The 14,566-nt window shown below is 44.7% G+C and overlaps 1 protein-coding gene across 10 annotated transcripts in view; it reads right to left on the bottom strand.

Moving 5' to 3' along the window:
* Nucleotides 1–14,566, bottom strand: part of LOC147609083 (protein VAC14 homolog) — a 110,399-nt gene that overhangs the window by 59,419 nt on the left and 36,414 nt on the right. For 8 of the 10 annotated variants that reach the window (XR_015264300.1, XR_015264301.1, XM_086788119.1 and 5 more), the window contains exons 2-3: nucleotides 8,713–8,826; nucleotides 8,392–8,457 (exon numbers count right to left, since the gene is read on the bottom strand). Coding sequence is in view for 8 of the 10 variants with exons in the window: in XM_086788119.1 (XP_086644245.1) it covers nucleotides 8,392–8,457; nucleotides 8,713–8,826 (180 nt within the window). In the remaining 2 variants the exon portion in view is untranslated. The remainder of the gene's footprint in view (nucleotides 1–8,391; nucleotides 8,458–8,712; nucleotides 8,827–14,566) is intronic. The other 2 variants (XM_086788118.1, XM_086788121.1) reach the window with 1 other exon arrangement.

Raw genomic sequence — 14,566 nt, 5'->3', positions numbered from 1 at the left:
ATAGTCACTTCTGGAACACGATACAAAGGCTTGTATAAGCTGGACAGCTATGACGAGCGTACTTATGATGCAAATATAGTGGCTGCCCACACTCCTGCTATGCACGATGCAGAGCTATGGCATGCTCGTTTTGGGCATGTAAATTTTCGGAGTTTGATGCTTTTGCAGAAGCATCATATGGTTGATAATATGCCGCCTCTTGAGTCTCCACCAAGACATGTATATGAGAGGTGTATTTTGGGAAAGATGCAAAGAAAACCATTTCCCAAAGATGGAGCTGTTAGAGCTGAAAGTAAATTACAGCTCATACATAGTGATGTATGTGGGCCAATGCGGACACCATCCATAGGGAGGCATCTTTACTTCGTCACATTCATTGATGACTACTCCAGGTTTGCTTGGGCTTACCCCTTGAAAGCGAAAGCAGATGTGTTTACATGCTTTCGACACTTTGTAGCAATGGCTGAAAATATGTGTGTGTGCCTTATACACCGCAGCAAAATGGTGTAACTGAAAGGAAAAATAGATCTCTCATGGAGATGGCAAGATGCATGGTGAAAGCACATAAATTGCCTCACAAATTTTGGATGGAAGCTATAATGTGTGCAACTCATGTGTTGAACAGGTGTCCAACAAAAGCTTTGAAAACCATAACACCATTTGAGGCTTGGTATAGCCGAAAGCCAACAGTGGATTATATGCGTACATTTGGGTGTTTGGCATATGCACATGTGCGAGAACAACTCCGAACAAAGCTAGATGACAAAGCAATGAAATGCATTTTTGTGGGCTACAACAATGAGAGCAAAGGTTACCGTCTTTATAATCCAACTACACGAAGGATTTTTGTAAGTAGAGATGTGGTATTTGCTGAAAATTCAGAACAGCCCATGTACAGCTTGTATAAAAGCAATGATACAGGCATACAGGACATGTTTGAGGGACTTTTACCCATTGCAATTAGGGGGGATTCAGATCAGCCAGCCCCTACACAAGAAAATCCTCATGTAGAACATGTGGAACAGCCAGCCATTCAGCCCCCTTCTATGGAATTCATGCACAGCCCAGGCACAAAGCATTGGCAAGCAGTCAAACACATTTTTCGTTATCTTAAGAGTACCCTGGATCTTGGTTTGTTCTATCCCAGGGGGGGCAGCTTGTAGCTTTATGCATACAGTGATTCAGATTGGGCTGGTGATTATGATACCAGGCAATCCACCAGTGGGAATTGTTTTTTTCTTGGCAGTTCATGCATATCTTGGTTGAGTAAAAAGCAACCCACTGTTGCCACATCTACTTGTGAGGCTGGGTACAGGGCAGTCTTCACAGCTACAATAGATTGTGTATGGTTGAGGAGACTATTGACTGATCTTCGTGAGTGTCAGCAGACACCCACCACCATTCTCACTGATAGCCAGAGTGCTATGGCCGTGGCACGAATTCCAGTATTTCATGCACGTACCAAGCACATTGAGATTCATTATCACTATGTCAGAGAGAGGCTACATGCAGGGGAGATCAGTTTATCTTACTGCCCTACACAGGATAATGTTGCAGATCTATTCACAAAGGCTTTACCTCGAGAAAAGTTTGAAGCTTTCCGCAAAGCTTTGGGCTTACTCTCATACAGAGAGTGATCTGCTACCTTGTACAGGTTCACACTTCCACTAAGGGGGGATTTGTAGGCATATGCTCACTTATGGTAGTGCTATGTGTGAACAGGGCTTAACCAAGGGCACTTTTTTCCATGTGGTTTTTTCCCTTGGATATCAAGTGTGAAAGGACACTCTACATATAATATTTTGTACTTCTATATTATATGGATGTGGCACACATGCAAGGGTTGACTTGCACTTTGTGGATACCGGCTCTCTCTCTCTCTCTCTCTCTCTCTCTCTCTCTCTCTTCTGTGTGTGAGCTTCTCCATCCTGCACCTAATCCTAATGTGCAAGTTTGTGTGTGTGAGTGTGTGAGTCCAACACCAACAATAGCAAGCAGGTACAGTGGGCTAAGGTTCAAAACTAATAAACTAGGCTACTAGCTGGTTAGCTATTTAGTCGCAGTTATCACTATATAAGTGATGCCTTGGGTTATTATTTGTGAGTCAGTTGTGCGGTGCACTTCGGACGGGTCTTAGCCTCGACCAGAGTTTCTACTCCTACCATGGACATGGCAGATCACAAATATTCTTGCCGAGGTCCCTTGTGGGCAGTCTCACTGGTGGTATGGGACGCCAAGGCTAACTGGCATGGACTCATGGGTACTATATTATGCTAAAATCATAGCTTGCTCCCATGTTGGATTTCAAAATGGTATCAAAGCCTCATCAATCTAGAGCATCTAATCATCTCTAAGTTATTTGCAATTAAGCCCTGATCACTCCACTAATCCGGTTTTCAGCAAAGTCCAAAGAGAAAGACAGTAAAAGAAGGCAGATATTGTAAAAGGGTGTGATCTCATGCTTCTTTCTCTCTCTGTCTTTCTCTCACGCACGCACACAATGAAAGTCTAGGGAGTGAATAGGGACAGCAGAAGGTGTACAAAAAAGGCAAAGGAATGGAGTGGGGGTGGGGGGAGGGGAAGAAGAGCAAGGAGTGTTGGTGCAGGAGGAGTAATCTAGCTCAAAATCTCAACATTGAAGCATTCTTACTATCATTTTAGTTGCCCTCAACCTTTCAACACATTGTAATCAGAGCAAAACAAAAGAGCTAGGGGAAGCAGTTTTTAGCGCTAATTTCTGCCTTCTTTTGGAAAGCTTGAATCTGGCAATATCAAGTGCGTGGGTGCACACTGAAGGTATACAAGGCCTGTTCTTGCTTGGAGTGAAGTTCTTGAAGTCTCATCTCCACCAAAACTTTTCAAATACCTCTCAAATCTTTGTTATAACAGTGTGGGCAGAATCTGTAATTTTGGTTAGTCTCATCATTAGTACTCATTAAGAGAGTTATTGAGCAATTGATGGTTGGGACTTCTAATTGGGGTGTTGCTACATCCTTCTATGTATTTTCCTCTCATTTGAAAGCTCAAACTCCCTATCCAATCCGAAGTACATTTCTGAAAATTCACAAGTTCGGGTTTTTTGAGCATTTGGGTGAATTGAGCTAATTAACAATTGCCATTAGTAATTACATTTATCTCTCATCGTAAAAGGATTAGACATTGGCATTGGACACTCCAACTACTAAGGCCTCCCTTATTCATTGCATAGAATCATGGCAACATCCTACCTCACTGAGAAATTCAATGGTAATGGCTTTCATACTTGGCAAGTGAAAGTCAAGTACATGCTAATGAGGGAGCACCTATACGGCATAGTAAGTGAGAGAGAAGTGTCCCATGGATGAAAAATTGAAGAATGCATGGGTGCGAAGAGATGAAAAGGCTTAGCGACAATTACATTGGGTTTTAGAGATTCAATCATACATCACATTGCCGACTTAAAAATTAAAAAAGCTTACCCAATTGCATTGGGTTTTAGAGATTAAATCATACATCACATTGCTGACTTAAAACATCAAAAGAAGCTTGGGGTGAATTGGAAAAGCTTTTAAAGGGAAAAACTCTAAGATAAACTTAAAGATTCAAATTTTTGGCCACGAAATGAAAGAAGGGGATTTATTTCCCACACATGTTAACAAGATGAAAGGCATAATGAATCAACTTTCGAGCATTGGTGCGCACTGGTAGAAGAGGAGGATGCATTAGCAATCCTTCCGAAAAACATGACATTGGAAGAGTATGGGCCATTTATGGCTATTCTCAAGAAACATCTGAACCCAACATTTGCAGGAATGGAAGCGGCTCTTATGGAAGAAAAGAAAAGGCACAAAAGCAAGGCTACATCGACAACAACGAGACAAGAGAAAGCCATCTTCTCAAAAGGAGGACCAAAGTACACAGAAGGAGCCAGGAGCAAAGTCATGCGCCACTACTCCGGGAATGTAGGACTTATGGCTAAGGATTGCTGGCAGAAGAAGCGGGCCGAGGCAGCCAACATGATGGTCGACATAGGAGGAGACGCAACAAGGCTTCCCATGAAGTAAGTAATCCTGAGCAACTCTTCTAGATGTAAAAGGGAATAATCCTCACCTCGTAATTGCAACCCTAATCCCTACCCGTATGTAAAATTCCAAATGGTGTGCCTATTGTATAAAGAGAGCTCTAGATCCTTCTACAACACTGACTCCTTTGGTGCGAAGATAGGCTTTGGCAGCTTCAACTCCTTCGGCTTCGGTGGCTCTATCTTTGATGAGATCTTCAAACATTTGAGCCCTTATTTAAACCTATTCCCACCTATTCCCTTTTGGTTCTCCAAGCAAGGAATTCTTCATCTCTGAGCAAACGCCTAAATTGCTGAAAATCATGATACTCTTCTATTGATATCGCCACAGTCTCATGAGTGATGGATCGACGACCATGATTCACATCCTGAAGTCCTCGATCGGCCTCATAGTTGTTCCCTTCATTAGGCCCTTGGTTGCCCTCTACTCTCAACATGGCTCTGTCACCCCAAGAAAGATTCCTTGAGAGAAATCCTGCTCTGATACCACTGTAAGCTCAACAGGACATGCTCTAACAGATTTCACCACGTATCTAAGAGATAAAACATAAGAGAGAAGATAGAGAGAGAAGATAGAGAAGGGTTTAGGGAACTTTGCTAAGGACACACACAATGAGCGGGGAACAGGCCCTTCCCCCCTTCAAGAATTTATTCAGGAGTAATCCATGGGCTCATAAGCTAGGATCAATACATCAATGAATACAAAAGCAAACAAATATGCCGATGTAGAATCCCAAGTCGGAGTCGGGGTTGGAGTTGATGTCGATGTCGATGTCGATGTTGAGGCATGAGATCCTAATGCCGAGCACACAATGGGGATGACCCACAAGATCTCTCACCGGGCTAGTACCAATCCAAATCCAAATCCAAGTCCAAATCCAACGAACCCCAAGTTGTAAACAAGGTACACAAGTAGTACATACAGATGACGAAGTATATGATGATCAATTGTAGTCTTGTTGTCCACACTGAAGAAGAAACAACCCACACACGACCATTAAGAAGTGTATGGACCGGATCAATCCTACAGGCAGCACAACACAATCAGCAGCGCCCAAAACAGCAGATGGCGGTGTTGGTCGCGCTATCAAGCGGCAATAGCTCGAGGCGACAGCGGCGGCGGCAGGAAGTTCTGGAGGCGGTTCAAGCGCCAGTCAACAGGCGGTGCTAGCAGGCGCAAGTGGTTCAGGTGGCGGCAGCGTTGGCGCACAGGCGGGTGGCGTTGTTCAATAACAAGCGACTGCAATCAAGCGCAGGCAGCCCAAAGAGGCGGCAGATTCCAAGCGGTAGCGGCGGCCAGTAAGAGGCTTCAGCCACAGACGACAGCGCTGGCCAGGCACAGGTGGCGTATAGCAATGGTGGCCAGAGGTGGCAGCCAACCCTGCAAGCAGTTCAGCATTTCAGCCAGCGGCGGCCAAGCGGATAGTGGTGACGGCCAGCGGATAGTGGTGACGGCCAGCGGATCAAGCGGTGGTCGCACACAAGCACTAGTGTACGACTGCTGCATCAGTTCAGTCATACAGATCAACAGGCATAGGTGGGTAGGCATATGGCAGCAATAAAGCTCCACACTCCAGGGCTGGTGATGATGACGATGATGAGCGCCTTGCTTTGACGATGAGGTTGATTTCAATCATGTGAGACTCAATCTAGCTTTATACCTGAGGGGAGCCCTACTTTTTGCCAAAAAAGTTAGCCAAGCTTTTGCTTTTCCTTTTGCTTTGCTTTTGTCTTTTTTTTTTCTTTATGCAATAAAATATTACTCAAATAAGGCCAACTTTTATTTAAGTTCTTGTGCTTTGCTTTTCTAGCTTTGGGGCCTTGCTTTTTGGCCTCAAAGCTACTTTTTGAAAAAGTAGCTTTTTGCTTTTAGGTCCACAGCTCAATCTCCTCTTGCCAGTGGTGCTCCTAGCTCGCGGTCAACTCAGTTTGACTTTTTGCTCTTATCTGCTTTTGACCAAAACTAGCACTTTTTCATGAGCAAGCCTTATGATTCATGTCCCCATGCCTTCTTCCACTAGTCCTATGTCCGGGCAAGCGTTCCATCATGTGAATAGAGTGTTGGGAAGGCCAAGTAGTTACACCAAGCTTCAATGGCACACTTGCAAGAGGCTAGATGAAGGAGGCTCCATTTTTTAGCAAAAATGGGAGAAAATAGAGAAAAAACATGGCCCCCTAGAATTTGCTCAAGACAAAGGTGTAGATCTACTCCAAACTAACACTAATAGCCCCCTAATGCTTCCTAATGGCAAGATCTCAAGCTATGGAAGCTTGGTGAACAAGAAGAAGCCTAGGGTTTTGGAGAAAATCAAGAAATTGTAAAATTTTCAGAAATTAGGATTCATGGATCAAAGATCAAGCTCTGATACCAATAAAAGAAAGAAAGAATGCACTCAATACATGGAGCACCACATGCTTGCACCCTTGAGGGAGTACCACCATGGAAGCTTTCTTAAAGCAAGAAGATTATTAATGTTTGATTATTAAAAGTGATTAGTTACATGATTAAGCTCATAGTTGTCTTATATACTAGAGCTCCATTTCACACTTCATTAATAATGTCCATCCTTGTGGCTTTAGTCCTTAGCCCCATGTCCATACCAATTATTCATGTCCCATGGCCTTTGGCCCATATACCCAATGATTGATTCCACCATGTTACAGGGTGGATTGGGAGCCAATCTGGTGTTCATGTGTACTTCTCTCAACCCTAAACTTTGCAATTCAGAATTCAACAAGTGTGAAGTAACATTATCTTATCATTAAAATGCTTACGCATCAAGTGCATGTTACATTGGTATCAGAGCTTCAGCTTTGATAAGAGAAGGTGCAGGAAAACAAATTTCCCTAAAAGGTTTTTGTGTGGTTGGTTATTAGGCTCAGGGACACACCCAAGTACCAGAGTGGCTCCCATCTCTCGAAAGGTGGTTGGTTTACTAGCCTCCCGGGAAGCACCCATAAGAGCCTCCCACACCTTATAGTCGATCTTGAATTCGGGCACACGCTTCGACTCTCCCAGTATGAGTAACCAAGAACAGATAGAGAGGGAGCAACCAGAGTATCCCATATCTCTACAACAAGCCTCTACTCCGAACCCTACCACTTCCATAGAGTCACTTTTGCCTATGATGCACCAACCCTTGCAAAACCAGCAGGCTATGTACCATCAGTCGATGCATCCACGGCCTCAGGTGGATCAGGAGGATTTATAGCACCAACGTGCCATGGATATGGAGACATTGCAAGCTACCCTCGCAGCCGAAGCCAACACAGCTGAGCATCAGCAAGTCTTAGAGATGGAGAGGAGCTTCCCTCGTAGCCACTTGTCAACACAAGAAGACTGACATTGTCAAGAGTGGGACGACCATCCTAACACCATGGCGGATCAACAACAACAAGAGTTTGAAGCCTTGCTCCTGACATCAGCTAGATTCTCACGGATCGGTGCAAAACGATGCTTCGTGCAACATGCTCTATTTTTAAACCGTCGATACACATATGTTGTAAGTTCATTGCACACTTACCTCCTAAACAAGATAACTGTAGAACACCCATGCCTGTGTGCTAGGGCTTGAGAGTAGAGTGCAGTGGAATCAAACAAACACAGCACACACAAAAGTCCTAAAACTATTGTTCTCAATTATGTACAAGAAAGAAGTGTTACAACTGGCATTCAAGTACAAGGGATGGTTGAGATTGAAGATGTCAATTTACAGCCCACGACTACTGAATATCTCCCTTGGCCATCCCGTACGGCAGGGAACGCCCTATAGAGTCCAATCGCTAGGAGAATGCAAATGGAAATGATGATTCTCCCATCTTCGAATATATAGCACCTGCTCATGCTGGTCGGCCTGTTAATTAGTTGCCGGCCTGTTTACAGGGCTGCCCACGACCTCATATGGGCTGGCTGACCTGTTGTCCACTGACTGAACGCCACATGGCAGTGCCATGTGGCACCTGCGCTGGCCCGCCTGCTCCCACACCTGCTGCCTGATTCCTTTAGGCCAGCCACATGTACCTACAGTAGGGTGTGTCACAATAACCATGTGTACCTACAGTGAGGGGTGTCACAATAGCCATCCAATTGGGAACATCCTTTGACGACCCCATATTGGATGCATCAACCAGAGCTCATAGAAAAAAAAAACCATCCAACACTAACCATCAGACTTGCCTCCTAAACAGGATAACCATTCAATTGAGAACATCCTTTGAAGGCCCCATATTGGATGCATCAACCAGAGCTCATAAACTTTTAGCATTGTGGTGACATGCAAAGCTCATGAGCACAGAGTTTTAAAAAAAAGAAATTCCAAATCGAAACATACTTCAAGATGTTGTGCAGCTTCCCCTGCCAAACCAACAGTGGCCGCAGCTAGACCGATCAACCCGCCCTGTAAAGCAAAAAGCATTAAACATGATCAATTGCCATGCGCTACCCATTACCCTGATTGTTCCTTCACTTGGACAAAGAGAACAAAGACTAGCAAACATAATGCTGAGCTCGCTGTTCTACTCTCCTTTCATAGTTGAAGGCCTTGAGAGTTCCTATGCAAACATAAGCACAATTTCTCAAGCCTCCTTTTCTAAACGATTTGCTGGCATATAATCTTAAGAACACAGCTAATCTCCCAAAAAACCATAGACACCTTCCGATGATTTGCCTGAGGAGACAATGCAAAGTCGTTTGTCAGCACATTGATGACCGCTGCTATTCTCTCATGATCGCCAGCAGCTGTAAGCTGCCTTATGACACCTTCAACCTAGTACATCAGCACAAAAAGTCTCTTTACTCACAAAGTCAGATGAAGGTTAACATTTTAAATGAGTAACAGCATGTTCACAGAAAAAGAACAACCAAGAAAAAAACATCCAGCAAGGCAACAACAGCATAGGGACACCTCATGTATAGATTCAAAAACCAGATAATTTATTTAAAACTAGACTATTTTTACCCAAATTTCGTTGATGTAGAAACTTTATGCGGTTAGAAAGAAGGCTACATATTATTGCTCAACAAAACATTATGTGTAAGCTTCTCTGTGTTTTGAAGGCACGACCAGATATCTGCTTGAGAGAAGCAGCTCTGTGCATGCACATGCAGGACAAATTGCAGCACTTGGACTCAGCAGTTAGCTTTCTCAAGCAAAACAGGACTTTTGAGGCAACTGAAACTTAGTTGCCAATCAATATTGTGAGAAGGGGTTGCATGCATTCAGCACGACCAGGACAGCCAACCTGTGGGTAAAAAGTGGTTCTTAAAAACAAACATCACTCGGTCACAAAATAAGCTCTGTTTTTGATGGCAAGTCTGTTCACTTGCATTCCAATTAGGGTCAGTCACAAAGTTTGGTGAACCACATAAGTGGTCATAAAAGTCACACATCTTAGACCTTAAATTCTTGTGAAAGTCTACTTTAATTATGTGCAATGACCCACAATAGGTTTCTTCACTTATTTATCAGATTATATTTCTTATCATGTAACAACAGAATCTTATTTTTTGGCTCCATCATGTTATGTTTTATGATGCTTATAAGCCCAAACTGCTATTCCATGCATACATAAGTGACTAAACATGAAAATAAACCCTATTGTGGACTCCATACACAGTCCAATGGACTCTCAACCTTCACTCAGGAGTGGAACCCTGGCGTAAAGGTGCACTAAACATGCAAAAGTCAGAATACACCGCCAAGGCAAAAACACGAAAGAGAAATGACAATGGAAACACTTATTCTTTCAACCTAATCTGCTGTAGACGGCTGATTTGAACAGAGCTTACATATCTACACAAAATCTAAATTAGATCTACTAAAAATTAACTTGTCCACTGAGCTGAAAGAGTGAGGCTGCGAACATAGAAAAAAATCCTTTTGGTGTCATGTGCATGCCCGCACCTGGACAAGTGTTTCTACTGGAGTTGGGGAGACGGACAGTGGACAACCAGACACCCACGGTCAGCAGGACAGGTTTGGACAGCCTTTTTGTACTGTTATAGTCGTGGATGTGGCTAACTGACTGATCAGCAAAAGCCAGCGGACCAGCCTTAAAGTTAACTATAAATAGGCAAATCGAAAGTCACTCACAAGTGAAGGAGATAGTGTTTGCAGGCCAAAGTCTCAGGCAGCAAACAAATTCATTGGCATCCTGCATGGTCCTTTTTTTTTCCCCGGAAACAAGATCATTCTATTAGTTACCAAAACACACCCTTAAAAGACTAAGTACAAACTCACCTCCATGTACGGAACGAGGATCAAAGGGGGAAGAGTGTACTTCTCCCTTGGCTTGCCGCTCTATGAGAAGGCTATCTCAGACAATGGGTGGGGGGTGGAATAACCACACAGGTGGTCTATAGTGCCAAGTGCGCTCACCACCACTATCTGTGAGAAATGGACCAGGTCACCAGAGCCTCAGGAAGGCTTCCTGACGCTTCCGCATACGGTCAGAACCACCCTAAAGCTTCCCCCACAGGCCGCAGAGGGTATGAATGATGTCAAGCCAAATGCTCTTGATGGACTCTGTTGGTGGGGTGTGGGTGCCTTCGATGGGTTTGCTACATCGAGCTCTCCATATAGACCATGCGACAATGCTGCTACAAATCTCCCATCTCTGGCTCGAACCAAGAATCCAATGATCAGTGGTTGGGGATGGGACTAGCACTATCGAAATGCGAAGGTGAGAGAACAAAGGCATAGTAACATGGGACGGGGAACGGGGACAGGGAACGTAACGGGGAACGGGGACGGGGACGGGGATTCCTGGGAACCGGGACGGGGAACGGGGGACAGCATACAAAATATGCAATTTTAAGTAAGCACTCGTTCAAGAAACTTAACAATACTAAAACAAAGTCAGTTTACACTTCCAAAGCATCAATATTAAGTCATAGTAGCAAAAAAATGGGTGTTACAAAAAAGGAGATCGGGAACCCAAGACCCAAGTGCCAAAGGCTAAAGCAAAAGACAAGGGCAAAGATCTAGGCCCTAACTGTTAGCACATTCATCCCCAGTTTTTGCCCATTTCTAGTGTCCTGTTGGTCCCTTTTGCATGCCCCTTGATTGTGGGCTGGCCACCCCTATTTTACATATTTTTCTGGAATTTTTCCCAGCCCGTATGGTATTTTCCCAGTCAGCCAGCTATTCACCTCCAGTCGGCCAGCCCTCCCCACCTATAAATAGGTGGGGCTAGCCTCTCACTTTTATCATCTTGTCTTGTACATCTTTTGCTCCCTCACTTATGAGACTACTTGTGTCTCTTTGGGACTGTTTTGCTTCAGTATATTCAGCATAGTTGCTCCATATCACTCTCTCTCTTGCACTCTCTATTCAGCACACTCTAGTGCCCTTTTGCTTCCGCTCTGTGCACTCTTTCATGGTATCATCGCTCCCGGTTCAGCGATTCCATCTGCTGCCCCAGATTTAGCCCTATTTCCAGCCCCTTACCCTCTGCGTTTTTCGCAGATTTGCAGCCTTCTTCTTGCTGCGTTTTGTGGACAGCTTCTGCTGGTTGGATCTCCTTCAGTTTGGATTCATCGCTTGCAGCCAGAAGGTAGCTTTTCATCACGTTTCTTTCCTACTTGGAGTTTGGATCTAGGCAGCCTGTTTTTTCAGGACAGCAGCCCCTTTTTGGCTGCGTTTTCCTCTCCGGTGGTCATTCCCTTTGCAAAGGGGGTTTGTGGTGTTTCGGGCTTTGGTGACACCCTTGGTACCTGTGGAGGACACTTCTTCTTTTGAGATTGTGCGTTTTTTTTTAAGGAGAGCCCAAGCTACTGTCCTTGTTGATGCCTTTCCCTCTTTCACCCTCTTACAGCATATTCCCAAGCCCTGTGTGGCTGCCTTTCCTCTCTATATCAAATCTGCATTTTTTACTTCCCTCTTCTGGTGACCTCAAGGTTGGAGGTGCAGTCGACAGAAGCTTCTGCGTTTTTTGCTACAGGAGGAATTTTCGGGTGCTGTCCAGCCTCTTAGGGCTGCGTTTTGGTGGGAGGAAAGGACCTACATCAGCGTTTTCTGTTTTGGACAGTTTTTTTTACCTTATGAGGTTTGGTCCTATTGATTGGATCAATGATGATAGCTTCAGATTTGGCGCCCACACCACTTTCTTGTTATTTCCTTGATGAGGCAGACAAGTTGGATGGTGGTAACTTTCAGTCATGGAGTTGCAGGTTACTTCTATTCTCAGGGAGTATGGTTTTATGGAGTTTCTCTCGTACAAGAATGGATGCTTGCCGGACCTTGTCTCTGCGGAGGATGTGTGTCGGTGGAGGAAGACTAACGGACAGATCTATGGCTTTCTCCTCTTGAATTGTCAGGATTCAGTTCTATGCTCCTAATGATGCTTCTACTTTCTATGTGTGGCAGTTGCTTTGTGACCTGTATGGTGATACCAGTGATCGACAGATGGTTTCTATTTCTGGGTGCTATGCAACCAGTGATCTTGTGGATACTTCTTTTGGAGATGTTCCTGCAACGAAGGATATTGGGCTAGTTTTGCTCACTGCATCTGAGGAGTTTGTTTCTCCTGTTGCCTTGCCTTCAGTTTCTGTGCATACTTCTCCTTGCCAGGATGATATATTTGGTAATGTTTTTGAGGAAGATAGTGGGCTATCTTTGCTCACAGCTTTTGAGGGGGATTTGTCTCCTATTTCTTCGCCTCCGACTCTTTCTTCGTCAACCAGTGACCAAGATGTGTTGCTGGTCCCTTTGCCTTCTATGGAGGAGCTTGCTTCTACGCTGTGTGATGCTATTGAGGAGGCTACTACTACTTCAGTTACCACTATTGTGAATGTTCCTATTTCCCTTACTCTGTGTGAGGATTTTGGATTGTCGTCAAGTGTGTCCGTGACCGTGCCTAGGGCACAGTGGTACTTCCACGGCCTGAAGGATTGGGATTTGGATTTTGGTTGGGCCTATGGAGTCCCGACATCAGTTTTCAGAGGGGGCAATTGAGTTCTTACATCCGGCGATGCCGACCTTCGAGGGGAGGGTGCTATTGTACAGCATTGGGCTACTCTTGGTACAAAGCTGGAGCAGATGGACTCTTTCTTTTGAGGGTATTATCTTCTTAGAGCTACATGCTTCTAGGGCTTTCTGTGGCACTGTGTTTATATTTGGGTTTGGCACCGATATTTTGAGCAGCATGACGCAGCCTACATGGTTGTTTTCTTCTAGAGGAGCAGTGTACCTGGCAGCTTGTTCTGTTGCTTTTGTAGCTGAGTTGCTGTGGAGCTTTCCTGGTACCTGTTGTTGCTGCATTCTTTTGTCTTTGACAGAGGATGACTTCTTCGGCTTCTCGGATTTTGTTCAGCATCTGATGTTGAGATGGGGTCTTAGCACATTCATCCCCAATTTCTGCCCATTTTTGGTGTCCTTTTGGTCCCTTTTGCATGGCCCTTGATTGTGGGCTAGCCACCCCTATTTTACATATTTTCTAGGATTTTTCCCAACTCGTATGGTATTGTCCCAATCGGCCAACCCTCCCCACCTATAAATAAGTGGGACTGGCCTCTCACTTTTATCATCTTGTCTTGTACATCTTTTGCTCCGTCACTTATGAGACTACTTGTGTCTCTTGCTTGGGACTGCTTTGCTTCAGTATATTCAGCATAGTTGCTCCATATCTCTCTCTCTCTCTCTCTCTCTCTCTCTCTCTCTCTCTCTCTCTCTTGAAAGGAGGCGGCTTTGTTTACAGCTTTTGTACTTACTTTCGTGGGAGTCCCATACGCCGTTTTTCGGCCTCCCGAGGACGATAATATATTCTTCTTCTTCTTCTTCTCTATTCAGCACACTCTAGTGCCCTTTTGCTTCCGCTCTGTGCAATCTTTCACTAACCACGTAAGTGGCATACAAAAAAGAGACTATCACTAGAGTAGTACAAATGTCAAAAAGCCTCAAGGGGCATGTGAAGTGCTAGCCTCACGATCATGGGTCCCTGCAATGCTTGCAGGCTCCATAGAGATGTCCTCCACTTGCTCCTCCAACTCCTCATCATCCTCAGACATCTCCCACTCAGTTAATGCATCAGCCTTTGCTGTTGCACTCTTGCAAAGCATTCGCAAGTTTGCACTCACAAAGACTAGATCATTTGCCCGTTCCACCCCAAAACGGTTCCTCTTCTTCGATGCAATGTGACTGTATGAGCTCCAAAGTTGCTCTAGGCAAGACGAACTCATTGCCTGGCTGAGAATGCGGATGGCTAGATGCTGAAGCTCAAGTTCATCCGAACCAAAATCTTCCCACCACAAAGCAGCCCAACTTTGAAGCGATCATCTTGTGCATCCATGTCTCCATAAGAGCCCTGAAAGCTCCTATACCTGGACAACTGGTCACGGATCTTCCGCCTAACATTTGGGTCAAGCACAAGTCGAGTCAAGACAAGTCACCATAGCTTGCTCACCTATGCATCACTTTCTTACCCTTTCCCCTGAAACTCAGGGTCCACCACATGGGCTGCTACATGCAAAGGAGAGGAGTAGGAGTTCCACCTACGCACACATAGGGC

This window comes from Cibotium barometz, chromosome 52, assembly GCF_041138505.1.
Source record: "Cibotium barometz isolate CiBa-2024 chromosome 52, ASM4113850v1, whole genome shotgun sequence".
Classification (NCBI taxonomy): Eukaryota; Viridiplantae; Streptophyta; class Polypodiopsida; order Cyatheales; family Cibotiaceae; genus Cibotium; species Cibotium barometz.
The sequence above is the reverse complement of the archived record's forward strand: the minus strand, read 5'-3'. Positions and strand labels throughout refer to the sequence as shown.